Here is a 15,946-nt window from a genome sequence, read left to right as displayed (position 1 = left end):
ATTTATCACCGCAACTGCAAAAATTACAAACATTCTGTGCATGCAAGATTCAGGACAGACTAATTAAGAGCAGGAAAAAAATCGACTGGCATGCAGATCTGCAGTGATCCATGCAGGGAAAAAAATTTAGTTAACCAAAGTCATTGGTGGTTGCTAATTAACATGCTGCCTGCTAACTGATCAGTCACAAATGGTTCTGGTTCTTTTCCTTTCAGTGCCAGTGGAGATCTTTCATGTTATGCTCAGCAGTACTGCAGAGTGCAGACAGGCTGAAACCTCTTCTGATAACACAACTTGTGTTCCAAAGTAGTACAACTTCTAAAGGTCGCCATATACTATTACATATTTTAAAGCAAACTTGTGACTTGGAGCAAAAAGTTACGTATTCACCCATGTAAAGAGATAAATGTTATTGCTCGAATCTGTTTTTTTTTTAGGAAGAAGTATCGGAGTCATAAGTACCGTGACATGGAACCCAACTCCATTACTCTTTCCGCAAGTAATGGTGCTGAACTGCTGTGTATGGCATTTCCTTACTTGGAAACTCGGATTCGAACAGTAACACTACTCTGAATGATCCTCAACTCCACCGCTGCTGACCAGGACTCTCTAGTTTGTGCCTACACTTTCACAAAGAGGGGAGCGCGGCCACGAGAACATATATCACACATCCTAGTATATTATAATAAGTTTGGAGGGGTCCTCCACAGCAGCAGTGTGCACCAAGATGGATTGGGAAGGCTATGGCCCATCTAGAGGCATCCTGTTATATGGGTGAGTATTTAACCTTTTTTTTTTTTTTTTTTTTTCAAGTCACATGCTTTCTTTAATCAATTCTCATGAAAACAATAATTGTAACAAACGCATGTTTGACTGTTTTGTAGCGCAAACATTGTACAGCAAAGGCCATTTTTTATCAGATCAATGTGGGTGGATACAGGGTGGCAGGAAAGGGGGGGATGCATCAAACAACATAAAGCTAGTGGTGGTGAGGTGAGATTGATATTCCATCAGATGTCTGCCAACATTTAATGTAATATGAAACAGTTTGGGGTAGTATCCAGATAAAGGATTTATGGCATATATCGATTATTTACCTCACCTAAAGACAAGACAAGACAAATAACATTTATATCACGCTTTTCTCCTGGCAGACTCAAAGCGCCAGATACGCTCTATAGGCAGTAGCAGTGTTAGGGAAACTTGCCTAAGGTCTCCTACTGAATAGGTGCTGGCTTACTGAACAGGCAGAGCCCTTAACCATTACACCATCCACCATACACAAAAGGTGACCATACAAACATAGATTGCCACCGAATGTGGCAAAATGATTGCTCCCTCTCTGATCAGAATCTGATCAGAGAGGGATTGATTGCTACCACACAGCACACTGATTTTCAATAGATTTCAGCACAAACCACAGTAATTTACTGCTCCATGTAGTGCAACGAAATGGGACATCAAACTACCACCTCAACTGCCCTGCTCCAAATTGGCTGAGATTTTCCAACTGGGGGTTCGATAATTTTTCCCAATTTTTTGGCAAACATTGATCGAAATTACAATCACTCTGACAAGTTGTACAACAGATTCCCAGCATATTTGATCAGAGTGATTGAACCTGCTGGAATTCAAATGGGAAAATCGATGTGTGTAGGCTACATCTAATAATGTATGGTGGCCTGTCGTATGTCTAATGATAACAATACAGCAATACTTACTCTCTTCTGGCAGGTCATATTCTTCTGCATCCCTCTCCATCTGTTGGCACCAGCTTTCCATCCTTTCCACTTCTGCCTGCAACATCTTGATAAACCATTCCCCATCACGATGACAAGGAGATGCTCTTCCAGAGTCGGGGAGGCTATGAGCGGCTCTGTCCATCCACGACTCTTGACGAGCTTCTTCAGATGGATCATACTGCATTTGATAGTCTTCTCGATATGCCCACTGACCTTGTGTGTGCACTGTTTTATACACCGAATACTGCTGGCTGGTGTCTGAAGGTTCAGAGGAGTGACGTTGAAATGAGCATCCAAATTGCAGGCCCTTATCTTCTGTGGGAACAGTAAGTCCTGGAAAGCCTTCAAGCTCTAGGTCAGCCTGAACTCCAGCTGTCACACTGTTAGAACGCTTAAATCTGGCTTTCCTGGTGGTAAACAGAAAATGCTGTTAAAGATATATAACTTGTAACATTGAGATACACTTCTTGAATGGTATTAATGAGAATCGATTTCAAAAGGACATTTGTTCTTTCCATCCTAACCAACATAAAGACGAGTTTGTCAGAACTGTGTAATGTAGTCCTTTTATTATATTATTTTTTTATCGGTAAAATAGGTGTAACAAGAAAAACATAAAAGCAAATATCTGTCAGTTGAGAGGTATAAATGTAGAGCAGGATATAAAAATAGTTATATTAATGTATTAAACACGTTCCTCATTGCCTTTAGTTGTATTTTTATATATCCACTGCAGTTGTTATATTTTATAGTGTCAATTATAATCTGCCAACAAACTTTCCCTGAGGCTTCACGTAACAATGCAATAACAATATAAAAAGACAAGAAGTTATCTGCAATCCATATAAAAGCGTCTATCCTGACCTTTAGGTTACGTGGCCTTGCTGCAGATCGCAGCCTGGTTATATTTAAATATGGAACATGGTGACAGAAAAGCTTTAAACCGTTCATAAAGCTCATACAGCAGATATATGAGCCAGAGAATCAGATTTATATAGTGAAACCTATAGAAATGAAACATTAATTTTATAACTCATCCCATCACTCTGTCCCTAAGGATTGGTTTATAAACAGCTGCAGACTGTAAGACTGTGCAGTCTTATGCATTGTGTATTATGCTTCAGCCCAGTTTACACAAATAATACAAACTAATAATAACATGATGGCCAAATAATTCCATATTCAAAACACCCTGAACACTACAAAGAGTGCTTATTAAGTTGCTCCCGAGAGCCCTGCAATAAAATCAGCAGCACTCCTTACTTGTGTATCTGCAGTAGTGAAGATCTCCCTTGAGCTGATGCTAGCTTCTACTGCTTTTCACTCGCAAAAAAAGAATATGTCTACTCACACTGTGCACTCATTCTGTGGCAGACATTGCCACGGTGCTTGCAATGCCATGCACATAGATGTATGTCCCAACAATTGTCCCAGTCTTATGGTGACCATACATGGTACAATTTTTTCATACAATCTTACCATTTCTATGTAATATAAGGGAACTGCCTAAATGATCCTTTCAGTATATTCACTTAATTTACCCTTATACTACATAGAAATGGTAAGATTGGATGAAAAAAATTGTACCATGTATGGCCACCATTAGAGGGACAATTCAGATTTTTAACTAAATCCCTCTTCCACTCTCTCGGTCATTATTTCTGATGGTATGGATAGGTATGACTTTTGTGACTATTGCAGGCATACATTAACTATGAAACACTGAATAATGGCTAAGAATGTGGCCCGCATAATTGGACGTGTTTAAGCTCTGAATATGTTTACACTACAAGGTATGGCTCCTTCCCACTTCAAAAAGTTGGCACACATGTCATATAGAATTAAAGGGATCCCGAGTTGGGAGGGATATGGAGGCTGCCATATTTATTTCCTCTTAACCAATACCAGTTGCCTGGCAGCCTTGCTGATCCTGTGTCTTTAATACTTTTAGCCATAGACCCTGAAGAAGCATGCAACAGATCAGGTACTCTGACTCAGATGACTCAGGTTTTACTAGATTAGCCATATGCTGGTTTCAGGGTTTTAACTCAGATACTACTTATGCCAAAAGATCAACAGGGCGGCCAGGAAACTGGCGGTCTATACAAGGAAATAAATAAGGAAACCTCCATATCCCTCTCACCGTGGGTTCCCCTTTAAGGTTAGCTCAGATCCACACTTCTATCTTAGATCAACCGCATTGCAACAGAGTTGCAGGGCCTGTGCTTACAAGCAACTGGTGGCAAAAGAGCAGCGTCAGCTGGTAAAGCGAGGCTAGAATGGGCAATGCCAGTAAGGGAATGGCAGTAGCTTTTTTGAAAGCTCTTGATATGAGAACTGCACAGTATATGTGCACTTATTCTTTTTCTTTAATGTGTTCAATTTAATCCATCAAAATACACTGCCAAAAGATATATGTAATATGAGGGCTTAGGACTAGTGTTAGCATTTTAATGCACCAGCAAGAGATATTTTATATATATATATATATATATATATATATATATTGTGTGGTCATCCGTGGCAATCCCCTCAGAGATGGATTAGGATGTAATGGGACCCTAGGCAAGGTAGTGGATTTAGGGCTCACTTGTGGTCCATTTGGTAAGGTGAAGTGGAGAGAGGTCATAGAAGGTGGCAGGTGGGCCCTGGCCACTAGGCCCCAAGCGCAGGCCTAGGTTGCCTGGTGGATAATCCTGCTCTGCCTCTCCTGCCTCCTTACCTTACATAGTCTGCATAGCATTTGGTGATATTCCTACCAATACCGTATTAAAAAAAAAACAAGAAAAAAAAACTTTTTGATTAGCTTTTACTTTTGCAAACAAAATGAGTCACCTATACATAATGCTGGAGCAGTCATCCATATGAATCATCATTTCAGCAGACCATTTTTTTCAGTCTACCCTCAGTACCATTCTGAGCAGCTGGGGTTAATATTTAGCATTGGGTTTGATACTTTCCCAGCATTCTCAGGGTGATTTATCGCTATGGTAACACATGTCAGAGGTGTGCTATGAGAGCAGTGCATCAAATGGACATTGTTAGGCAGGTACCCCATGGAGACAGACAGATAGAAGGAACTCAGCAGTCTATCTCCTTCTGCACACATGATTGTCTTTCATAAACCCCTGTATTTGAATTGTGTTCCTTATAGAGTGTCTCCTATACATAGGATTCCATCTGCAGTGGTATCCAACTTCACGAGAAATATGTGCATTCTAAATGTTTACATTCTCTTTCATGAATTTATTTAGCTGTGCACATTTAACTGATTGTTATTACAGTCCTCTTCCCTACAGCTAGAAGCATGCTATTATACTTTCCTGTGTGTCCTTAGAAACAGTAGCCTGGTGTGTGATTATACCTTACTGCATATTAGACTATAACTCTATTACTACATTGCTTTCCAGGTTTCTATGGATCTGCATATTTAGTTATTACATGCTGTTCCACTATAATGACTGACTTGAATACAGTTACCACATAATATTTCTTTTGTATAAAGAAACAGGTTTCCATCTTTTCCTGAAGTATAAAAATGGGTTCCTTCATTGTACCTCTTCTCTGTCTAATAAAGATACTAAATAACACACACTACCTTATTTAGCATACTAAATATATTTCTAACCTAAAGGAGGACTAAAATTAAAATATAACTTTCATTCCAACAATTTATAATGAGAGATCCAGCTACCGATTATTGAAAATGACTTACAAGGAGTCGGAGTATAGGTAAGAATATGGATCTAAGAGGCCTATATATCGCTGTCTAGGCACACAGATCACACCCCTCGACTACTTGCTAATAAATACTGTTGACTACATAAATTAAGTAAACCCCACCACCAACCCCTCCTTTTACATTGTTGGAATCAAAGTTATAGTTTAATTTTAGTCCTCCTTCAGGTTAGATATGTGTTACGTAATAAAGATTATCATAGAAAGTGTAAATAGCTTGCAAACATCTTTGGCCAACCTGCCATCTGTAGACTAATGTTGGCCAGACACACAGGTCTATATTTTTGGCAGATTTGGATCACTATGATTGCATCTGCTAGGAATCAACTGACTGTGACTGATCTAACTAATAAACCACCTAATAAAGATTTCAAACACTACCAGTCAGTAGCAGTAACATTAATTCACAATCACATTTCGGATTAAATCTTATAAAGCTCCAGTAGAGTAAGGTGATACATCAGTTAATATCACCTGATGGATTTCTCATGGGGGACTGATTGATCATTCACCAAATCAGGTTATTATTAACTAGCTAGATGGAAACATTTGCATACTGTTAAGCAATCTACCTGCTCTGCTTACAAATCCACTTTCAATAGTAGTAGCAGTAGGGTATTGTATCATCCTGATTTAAAACCACTTTCAATAGGCCAGCACTCAGCATTGAAACACAAGTGCAGCCACAGTTGCTGCTTCCTCTCTGCCTGACTGGTTTTGCAATGCATAGTGAAGCCATTTGTGCCGCTCACTTTATTTGGCCAAAAATCTAAATTGTGTTGGCCATTCTGAAAGTGAGATCAGCAGATTGCCACGTGTTTATAAATTGGACCATTAATGTTCAAATAAACCAGTATGCTGCCTATTTAGTTGTTACATGTTATATGGTTGTACTGTCTCTGAATGAATCCTTTTGTTCAAGAAACAATATACATGACTATGCTGACAAAACATTGCACGCCTCATCCAGTAGCTACAGATCATGAAGGAAGGTCACATTATGGGTTTGCCACTAACACTGCTAGGTTTATCAACAACCTTGATTTTTTAATAGTTGGTGGAAACAAAAGACTATCCTGACAGGAACAAAAAAACACATTTATTCACTTTAAAACTGAGTATATACTGTATTTGCCTCTGTTATTGTCAGAGCTGTTAATTTAATGTTCTTATTTCTGTGAAAAAAAAGAATGTCAAAATTAATCTTCAAATTAAACCTGAAGTGAGAAGAATATGGAGACTGCCATATTTATTTCCTTTTACACAATACCAATTTCCTAGCAATTCTTGATTTTTCAAGCATCAGTAGTGTCTGAATCTCATAACTGAAACAGGCATGTGGCAAATCCAGTCAGACTTCAGTCAGAAACATCTGATCTGCATGCTTGTTTAGGGTCTATGGCTAAAAGTATTAGAGGCTCTGCAGGGAAGCCAGGCAATCCGCATTATTTAAAGAGAATCTGTACTGTCAAATTTGTACAATAAAAAACATACCAATGAAGTCACTGTGATCTCCTGGACCCTCTTTGCCGTTTCTGCTGCTCCATGCAGCAATCCTGGCTTTTAATCAGTGTTTTAGGCAGTGTTTACAAACATGGTCACTAACCAGGAAGTGATGTTTGTATATATATATATATATATATATATATATATATATATATATATATAAATATATATATATATATATATATATATACATATATATATATATATATATTACACACGCACATACACTATGTGTGTATGTATACAGTATGCATGTGTGTGTGTGTATATATATTATCACACTGGTGCGTGATGCAAAATCGTAGTCAAATAATCGAGCAGTTATACACGTGAGTCAGATGTCAGTAGTATTGCAAGGATTAAGCAGTAACAGAGTCAGGGACAGGCCGAGTCGGTAACATAAATCAGATAGTAATGGTACAGAAGGACTAGACAAGAGCGAGGTCAGGAGGCAAGCGAGAGGTCGGTACACAGAATATATACAATATGATGTTACAATAATATTACAAGAATATATACGAAAATAATAAAGACTGACTAACTGGAGTACATATATATTGTGTGTCTACACAATATATCAGTGTAGCTCAAAGTAGCTAGCTAGACCTAGAACCAGCGAACTGATTAGTATCAAGGTTAGCGAGCACTGAATGCTCTGGCCTTGTATACAAAATTACCCAACCTGTAGTCACTCCAATTTGCTGATGTCACTTAGTGACATCACCTGCAGTCCTCCTAGATCCTCCTCCTGAGCCTATAAGGCTCACTCGAACTCGCTCGCGACCCAAAGGTCACATGACGCATGCGCGAGTTAGAAGACACAGCTGGAGGGATGCCGGGGATGCCGCCAGAAGACTCCAGCGCAGAAGCCCCGCTGCTCGCCCGGACCACGCCGGAGACATCAGTCTTGTCTGAAACTGAGAGCAGAAAGTGAGGTGTAAACAAAGCACACAGAGCCTGCAGGGGGTGTGCATAACTTGTATTCATTACAACAGAGGCAGCCCATTCCTCCCTGGGTCGACAAAGCTTGACAAAGAAAAGAAGATTAGATATATTACAGAGACAGTGCAACTAGAAAAGGCTGCAGTAATCCAGAACACATTAGAACAGATATGGAACTTATAGGCTAGAAGAAATAAGGCTGAAAATTTTGTTACAGAGTCTCTTTAAAAGGAAATAAATATGGAAGCCTTAATATTCCTCTCACTTTAGGTGTCCTGTAAATACACTTGATCATCATGATATTTGCATATATTAAGATATTTATGAAACGCTAATTTGACAATGTATTTTTGTTATATTTCAGTGAAAGCGTTGACAGTTCTCCTGACGTCCTGGATCATGTAGATCTGTAGTGATTGAACCGTAAAACCCATTTTAAGACAGGTTGTTGATAACAACCACCCATTTGTTTGCACTATGGATACCTTGGATAAATAAATTTCCCGATAATCATGCAAATTCTACTCTATAAGTTATCTGACTTTACCCTCTTCTCCTTAAAAATGTAGCAAAGTACCATATACTGTATTTGCCTCTGTTATTGTCAGAGCTGTTAATTTAATGTTCTTATTTCTGTGAAAAAAAAGAATGTCAAAATTAATCTTCAAATTAAACCTGAAGTGAGAAGAATATGGAGACTGCCATATTTATTTCCTTTTACACAATACCAATTTCCTAGCAATTCTTGATTTTTCAAGCATCAGTAGTGTCTGAATCTCATAACTGAAACAGGCATGTGGCAAATCCAGTCAGACTTCAGTCAGAAACATCTGATCTGCATGCTTGTTTAGGGTCTATGGCTAAAAGTATTAGAGGCTCTGCAGGGAAGCCAGGCAATCCGCATTATTTAAAGAGAATCTGTACTGTCACATTTGTACAATAAAAAACATACCAATGAAGTCACTGTGATCTCCTGGACCCTCTTTGCCGTTTCTGCTGCTCCATGCAGCAATCCTGGCTTTTAATCAGTGTTTTAGGCAGTGTTTACAAACATGGTCACTAACCAGGAAGTGATGTTTGTATATATATATATATATATATATATATATATATATATATATATATATATATATATATATATATACATATATATATATATATATTACACACACACATATACTATGTGTGTATGTATACAGTATGCGTGTGTGTGTATATATATTATCACACTGGTGCGTGATGCAAAATCGTAGTCAAATAATCGAGCAGTTATACACGTGAGTCAGATGTCAGTAGTATTGCAAGGATTAAGCAGTAACAGAGTCAGGGACAGGCCGAGTCGGTAACATAAATCAGATAGTAATGGTACAGAAGGACTAGACAAGAGCGAGGTCAGGAGGCAAGCGAGAGGTCGGTACACAGAATATATACAATATGATGTTACAATAATATTACAAGAATATATACGAAAATAATAAAGACTGACTAACTGGAGTACATATATATTGTGTGTCTACACAATATATCAATGTAGCTCAAAGTAGCTAGCTAGACCTAGAACCAGCGAACTGATTAGTATCAAGGTTAGCGAGCACTGAATGCTCTGGCCTTGTATACAAAATTACCCAACCTGTAGTCACTCCAATTTGCTGATGTCACTTAGTGACATCACCTGCAGTCCTCCTAGATCCTCCTCCTGAGCCTATAAGGCTCACTCGAACTCGCTCGCGACCCAAAGGTCACATGACGCATGCGCGAGTTAGAAGACACAGCTGGAGGGATGCCGGGGATGCCGCCAGAAGACTCCAGCGCAGAAGCCCCGCTGCTCGCCCGGACCACGCCGGAGACATCAGTCTTGTCTGAAACTGAGAGCAGAAAGTGAGGTGTAAACAAAGCACACAGAGCCTGCAGGGGGTGTGCATAACTTGTATTCATTACAACAGAGGCAGCCCATTCCTCCCTGGGTCGACAAAGCTTGACAAAGAAAAGAAGATTAGATATATTACAGAGACAGTGCAACTAGAAAAGGCTGCAGTAATCCAGAACACATTAGAACAGATATGGAACTTATAGGCTAGAAGAAATAAGGCTGAAAATTTTGTTACAGAGTCTCTTTAAAAGGAAATAAATATGGAAGCCTTAATATTCCTCTCACTTTAGGTGTCCTGTAAATACACTTGATCATCATGATATTTGCATATATTAAGATATTTATGAAACGCTAATTTGACAATGTATTTTTGTTATATTTCAGTGAAAGCGTTGACAGTTCTCCTGACGTCCTGGATCATGTAGATCTGTAGTGATTGAACCTTAAAACCCATTTTAAGACAGGTTGTTGATAACAACCACCCATTTGTTTGCACTATGGATACCTTGGATAAATAAATTTCCCGATAATCATGCAAATTCTACTCTATAAGTTATCTGACTTTACCCTCTTCTCCTTAAAAATGTAGCAAAGTACCAGAACTATTTAATAGGGAGAGCTTTATGCAAGTGAGCGGTTTCTTGTTGGCAAGCATTGTGCATTGTTATCCTCCTGTCCTTCGATGTTACTTTGACAATACAGTATGCAGATTGTAGGCACTATTGCTTGGGTATCTTAAAAGAGAGTAAATATTTAATATCACCAGCGGTCACTTGTTCTCATCATTCTCAGCAGGTAAAAACTTTGATTTTGGGTCCTCTTATATCTCATGAGTAAGCATGTTATATTTGTCAGTCTAAGAAGTCAGATTGTAGTGGTGCAGCTGCTAGTAGCTATACTATTCACTGAAGCTGAATGAAAGAGAAACAGAACTATAAAGTGAAAGCTGGTAAGAGATACAAATCAGAGAAACCAAACCATAAATCTTTGCAGTTGTGATACTCAGTTTAATCCTTGTAGCTCCGCCTCTCTCCCCACTGTTTGCTCAGGCTAACAGGTGAATAGGTCAGTCCTACCAGCCATTACAAATCTAAAATATAAGTACCTTCGATCGTCTTCTACTTGAACCCCTATAGAGTGAAACTCTCTCCGACTCTTTCCCTCTGTGTCTGAGTCTGAGATGGTCTCAACCTGCAGAAAATAAAATTTCTATGAGAAATACCTTACATAATGTGTTCTGAATTTAAAATAATATTGTTATTTACATTCAACTCAACATCAGCCTTTCCTTCATGGCAGTTATACACAGACGTACATATTCAGTTGGTGGTACGTGATAATAACTTCATAAAACAGCAGTTATATACCGTAGATCTTTTAGAGGAACTGTCGCGAAAATCTTAAAATTTAAAACACATACAAATAAGAAGTACATTTCTTCCAGAGTAAAATGAGCCACAAATTACTTTTCTCCTATGTTGCTTTCACTTACAGTAGGTAGTAGAAATCTGACATTACCGACAGGTTTTGGGCTAGTCCATCTCTCCATAGGGGATTCTCAGCATGGCCTTTATTCTTAATAAAGGCATTCCCTGAAAAATCTTTATACAAAGATGCTAGCCAACCTCCCTGCTCACTGCACACTATTTTGGCAGTTGGATGGAGCAACTGCCATTCACTAAGTGCTTTTAAAAATAAAGAAAACCCTGAGAACCCCCCTATGAGAAGATGGGCTAGTCCAAAATCTGTCGGTAATGTCAGGTTTCTACTACCTACTGTAAGTGACAGGAACATAGGAGAAAAGTAATTTATGGCTCATTTTACTCAGGAAGAAATGTACTTCATATTTGTATATGTTTTAAATTTTAAGATTTTCGTGACAGTTCCTCTTTAAGATGGCTGCACAGCATATTGGATCTTTAAATTGTATGGTGTGTGGCCACCTTTAGGCTTGGGTGCTGTCAACTTTTCTCACAGCTTTTCTTGCATTATGATGCCTTTTTCTGTTTCTATCAAGCAAAAAAATAAAATAAAATTTAAAATAAATTGTCACTAATTCATTTAAGTACGCTTAACCACTAGTTGTAGTGCTTTTTCACTTTACTTGCTAAGCACTGGACCTTAACAAGAATGAAAAAATGCAATAGGGTCAGATGTTTCCATTGAAATATAAAATCAAATATGTTGATTGAGGTCACAAAAATGATCCTTAATGTGGTAGACCAATTAATAGTAGTATAAAATAACAATACCAAACACACTCATTCTGTGTGATTCAATCAAACATAATGCTTATCTGATAGAATTCTTGGAATTACCATACAATTTGCTATTAAAATTAAAATGGACAACATTGTTACAAAAAGAACATTTGGTAATTCAGCAGTATTCAAATGTAATGACTAATTACTCTTTATTATTTAAGGGTCATCTGTGAGCATCCTATGGCCTTGTCACATGATTGGCCTGTCACTTGCCTATGGCAGCAGCAAATTAGAGAATTCCATTCATGGAGGTGCTCTGATTGACTGTTTGGCAAAGTTATGGAACCCTGACTGCTATGATAATCTGATCTCACAGTTGTCACTGCAGCAGTAAAGGGGAAGAATTATGTGAATTAGACTAATGAGCTCCTAACACAGTGACCTGCCTGGGAGCCTATTAAGCTGGGTCATCACGAAAGGTCTTAATGTAGCAGGGCCTAAAATAACACATAATTATAGGTGGTAATGAACAAATGCATCTTCAAAACCTGCATGGAAACATTTGTCACAAAAGATGGGGAAACAATATACTTATCAAAGCTGGCACACTATTCAACATGCTCATTAAATCTTTGTGCAAGTGCAATCTTAATACAGTGACATTTTATGAAGGCCTTCCCAAATAATTCTATTGTAATTGTATTCTCTCCGCTGACCCTCAAACTATACAGATGCAGAAAGATTTCATATGAGTTGCATGATTCCATTTTCAGATTTATAGCCAGTTTAAGTCGCATGTTGACAAATCAAAGTGCAGAGTTGGTGCAGTACTAAGTGGGGTCAATTTGTAATAGGGTACTTGAACTGACATATGACATAATGAGATAAACATATACAGTATGTACAGTGCCACCCATACATATAACTACCGCTTTGTTTCTTGTTTTTTTTCTGCCTGAAAAGGTTAAACACTCAGATATACAAGTGACAGCTTCTCTGTAGTCAGGATCTAATTGGACTATAGTAACCCTCACTGATAACTAATTACAACCATAAAGCTCTTGCCTGGCAGAAAACAGCTTCATAGTGTAGGGGTAGATAAAAAGGTGAATGTTTCATGATTGACGCTCTGAATTGTACAGAGAAATGACCAGAACACCAACTGAAGTTGCAATCAAAAAATTACCACAAGCTGCAATAGATAGAGCTCCATTGGAGTGATCCTGTTGATTGTATATTGCACATTATTGCACATTATTGTATATGTTTTTGTGTTCACCTATACTATTAATGATGACAATTGATTGTATAGCTCCTTTCTTTTATTGATACTACTACTATACAGCATGTGCACCTTGATTTGTACTGTAATACTTGGTACAATATACTCCATTTTTGATTGCAACGTCAGTTGGTGTGCTGGTCATTTCTCTGTATAGTTTGATTAAGACTGATTAGTCTATCTTACGAACTTAGCACTCGTTTAGGCTACCTTCTCTTTATGCATACTGAAATGTGCAGGTGTGCGGACCTCTTGTAATGTTACTGACGCTCTGAACTGTGTCACACTTTCTGAAAGACTGTGTCATTCAGCTGAGACAATAAAACATTTAATTTTAGCTTTTAAACAGTAATTAAAACTGTGGGACATTTTAGAGGTAGGAGGATAAAAAATAAAAATAAAACTATAAACAATAGATCAATATTTTTTTTCTTTTTTTTTAACCTCATTAATGTCCTTACTGCTCCTCAAGCTTTTTATTTCTCTTTATGGTACAGTTTTAACACCATATGTTTGGGCACAATCTATTAAATCATAAAGGGTACCTGAAGCGACATGTGACATGAAGAGATAAACAACTTCCCGCCAATATACAGCAGATTCAATCACTGTGATCGAATCTGCTGTGAAATTGTTACGTAAATGCTGACCGAACGATCGATTTCCGTCCAAAATCAATAGTTCCCGTTGATCCGTCTGTGCAGAAGATTTCGCTCGGTCGCCATCGGGTCTGGAGTGCGTCGATAGTGGCATTCGAATGTCCGACGATCGATGCTAGCAGCAATACATTACCTGATCCGGCCGGCGCATATCCCCACTGCTACTTCTCCGCTGGGCTCTGGCAGGCTTCACTTCTTCCTGTCCCAACAGGAAGTTTAACCACTTGAGGATCCACCCTTTACCCCCCTTAAGGACCAGCGCTGTTTTAGCTGATCTGTGCTGGGTGGGCTGTGCAGCCCCCAGCACAGATCAAACACCAGGCAGAGCGACCAGATTGCCCCCTTTTTTCCCCACTAGGGGGATGATGTGCTGGGGGGGTCTGATCGCTCCTGCCTGCCTGGGTGTTGCAGGGGGGGGCACCTCAAAGCCCCCCTCCGCTGCGAAATTCCCCCCCCCCTCTCCTCCCTCCCTTCCCCGGAGATCCGAGGCTGCACAGGAACAGATCTGTCCTGTGCAGCCTCTAACAGGCTCCTGCCTGTCATGTGACAGCGATCCCCAGCCGCTGATTGGCCGGGGATCGCTGATCTGGTACAACGCTGCTACTGTTAGCAGCGTTGTAAAAATGTAAACAAAGCGGATTATTTACGCTTGTGTTTACATTTAGCCTGCGAGCGGCTATTCACGGAGCCCCCCGCCGTGAATTGACAGGAAGCAGCCGCTCGCGCGAGCGGCTGCTTCCGGATTAATTAGCCTGCAGCCGGCGACGCAGAACTGCGTCGCTGGTCCTGCAGCTGCCACTTTGCCGACGCGCGGTATGAGTGCACGGTCGGCAAGTGGTTAAACAGTAGAGTGCCCTCTACTGTTTGAACTTCCCCGGACAGTGAAGCTGCAGCCCTGGAACCCAGAGTGGAGATGAAGACAGCGGAGGCCGTGGGACTTGCGCCGGCCGGATCAGGTAATGTATGAAGGGGGGGGGGGCGGTATCAGCGGCAAAGCGGTAAAGGCAACCATAAGATCTCTCTGTGATCAGATTCGATCAGAAAGGGATCTATCTGTTGGTCGATCTGATGGTAAATCGACCAGTGTATGGCCACCTTAAGGGTTAAACTCCAGGGCTCCTCTGAATGATAATTTCTTTCTAGTCTGACTTTAGTCAGATTGTAGAATAATTCGATGATAACTAATAAGTGGCTATAATAAAACTCTTTCATGGCAGAGAGACAATTCTGAGTGAATGGAATAGACAAAAAAGGACAATAGTTCAAGATAGGGGTTGTAAAACATCCTAAACTGTCATCAGTCAGCTGAGACAATAACAACATTAATCTTCTGTTTTTGGCATTTAGACAATAAATAAATGCTATTTAGAAAGAAGAGTATAGATACAATTGTTTCTCTCATTAGTTTATTTTCAGTTCAGGTTTACTTTAAGAATAAAACATTAAAGATTGTTAACATTGATTAAAGAATTAATATACCAAGGAAACGAGGATATGACCAAAAACAGCACCACATGCAAAAAATGTCCAAAAAAGATTACAAATTTTATTAAACCAATATCACACTATATAGTCATAAAAACATTTAAAAAAGACACCAAACGGTCAACCTCTAAATAATGGTTAATAACACCTGTAATGAAGTTATAACACCTCAGATAGGTACCATATGTGTAATCATATGTGGTGCTCTCAGTTAGAGCAACCACACTGATAGAACCCAGGTTCTGCAGCGCTCAATATAAACTAAAGTGCAAGGTGCAAATAATGTATAATTTATTATGTTTCACTGATTCATGTATTTGCACCTTGCACTTTAGTTTATATTGAGCGCTGCAGAACCCGGGTTCTATCAGTGTGGTTGCTCTAACTGAGAGCACCACATATGATTTCACATATGGTACCTATCTGAGGTGTTATGAAGTTATTAACCATTATTTAGAGGTTGACCGTTTGGTGTCTTTTTTAAATGTTTTTATGACTATATAGTGTGATATTGGTTT

At 39.1% G+C, this 15,946-nt stretch overlaps 1 protein-coding gene across 17 annotated transcripts in view; it reads right to left on the bottom strand.

The window, feature by feature from the left end:
• DLGAP3 (DLG associated protein 3) overlaps positions 1-15,946 on the bottom strand; it is a 541,562-nt gene that overhangs the window by 47,936 nt on the left and 477,680 nt on the right. For all 17 annotated transcript variants that reach the window (XM_068269136.1, XM_068269138.1, XM_068269122.1 and 14 more), the window contains 2 exons: positions 10,904-10,989; positions 1,722-2,149 (listed from right to left, as the gene is read on the bottom strand). In XM_068269136.1, the coding sequence (XP_068125237.1) occupies positions 1,722-2,149; positions 10,904-10,989 (514 nt within the window). The remainder of the gene's footprint in view (positions 1-1,721; positions 2,150-10,903; positions 10,990-15,946) is intronic.

This window comes from Hyperolius riggenbachi, chromosome 2 (genome assembly GCF_040937935.1).
Source record: "Hyperolius riggenbachi isolate aHypRig1 chromosome 2, aHypRig1.pri, whole genome shotgun sequence".
Taxonomy (NCBI): Eukaryota; Metazoa; Chordata; class Amphibia; order Anura; family Hyperoliidae; genus Hyperolius; species Hyperolius riggenbachi.
Note: the sequence above shows the minus strand (reverse complement) of the source record. Positions and strands in the feature narration are given on the sequence as shown.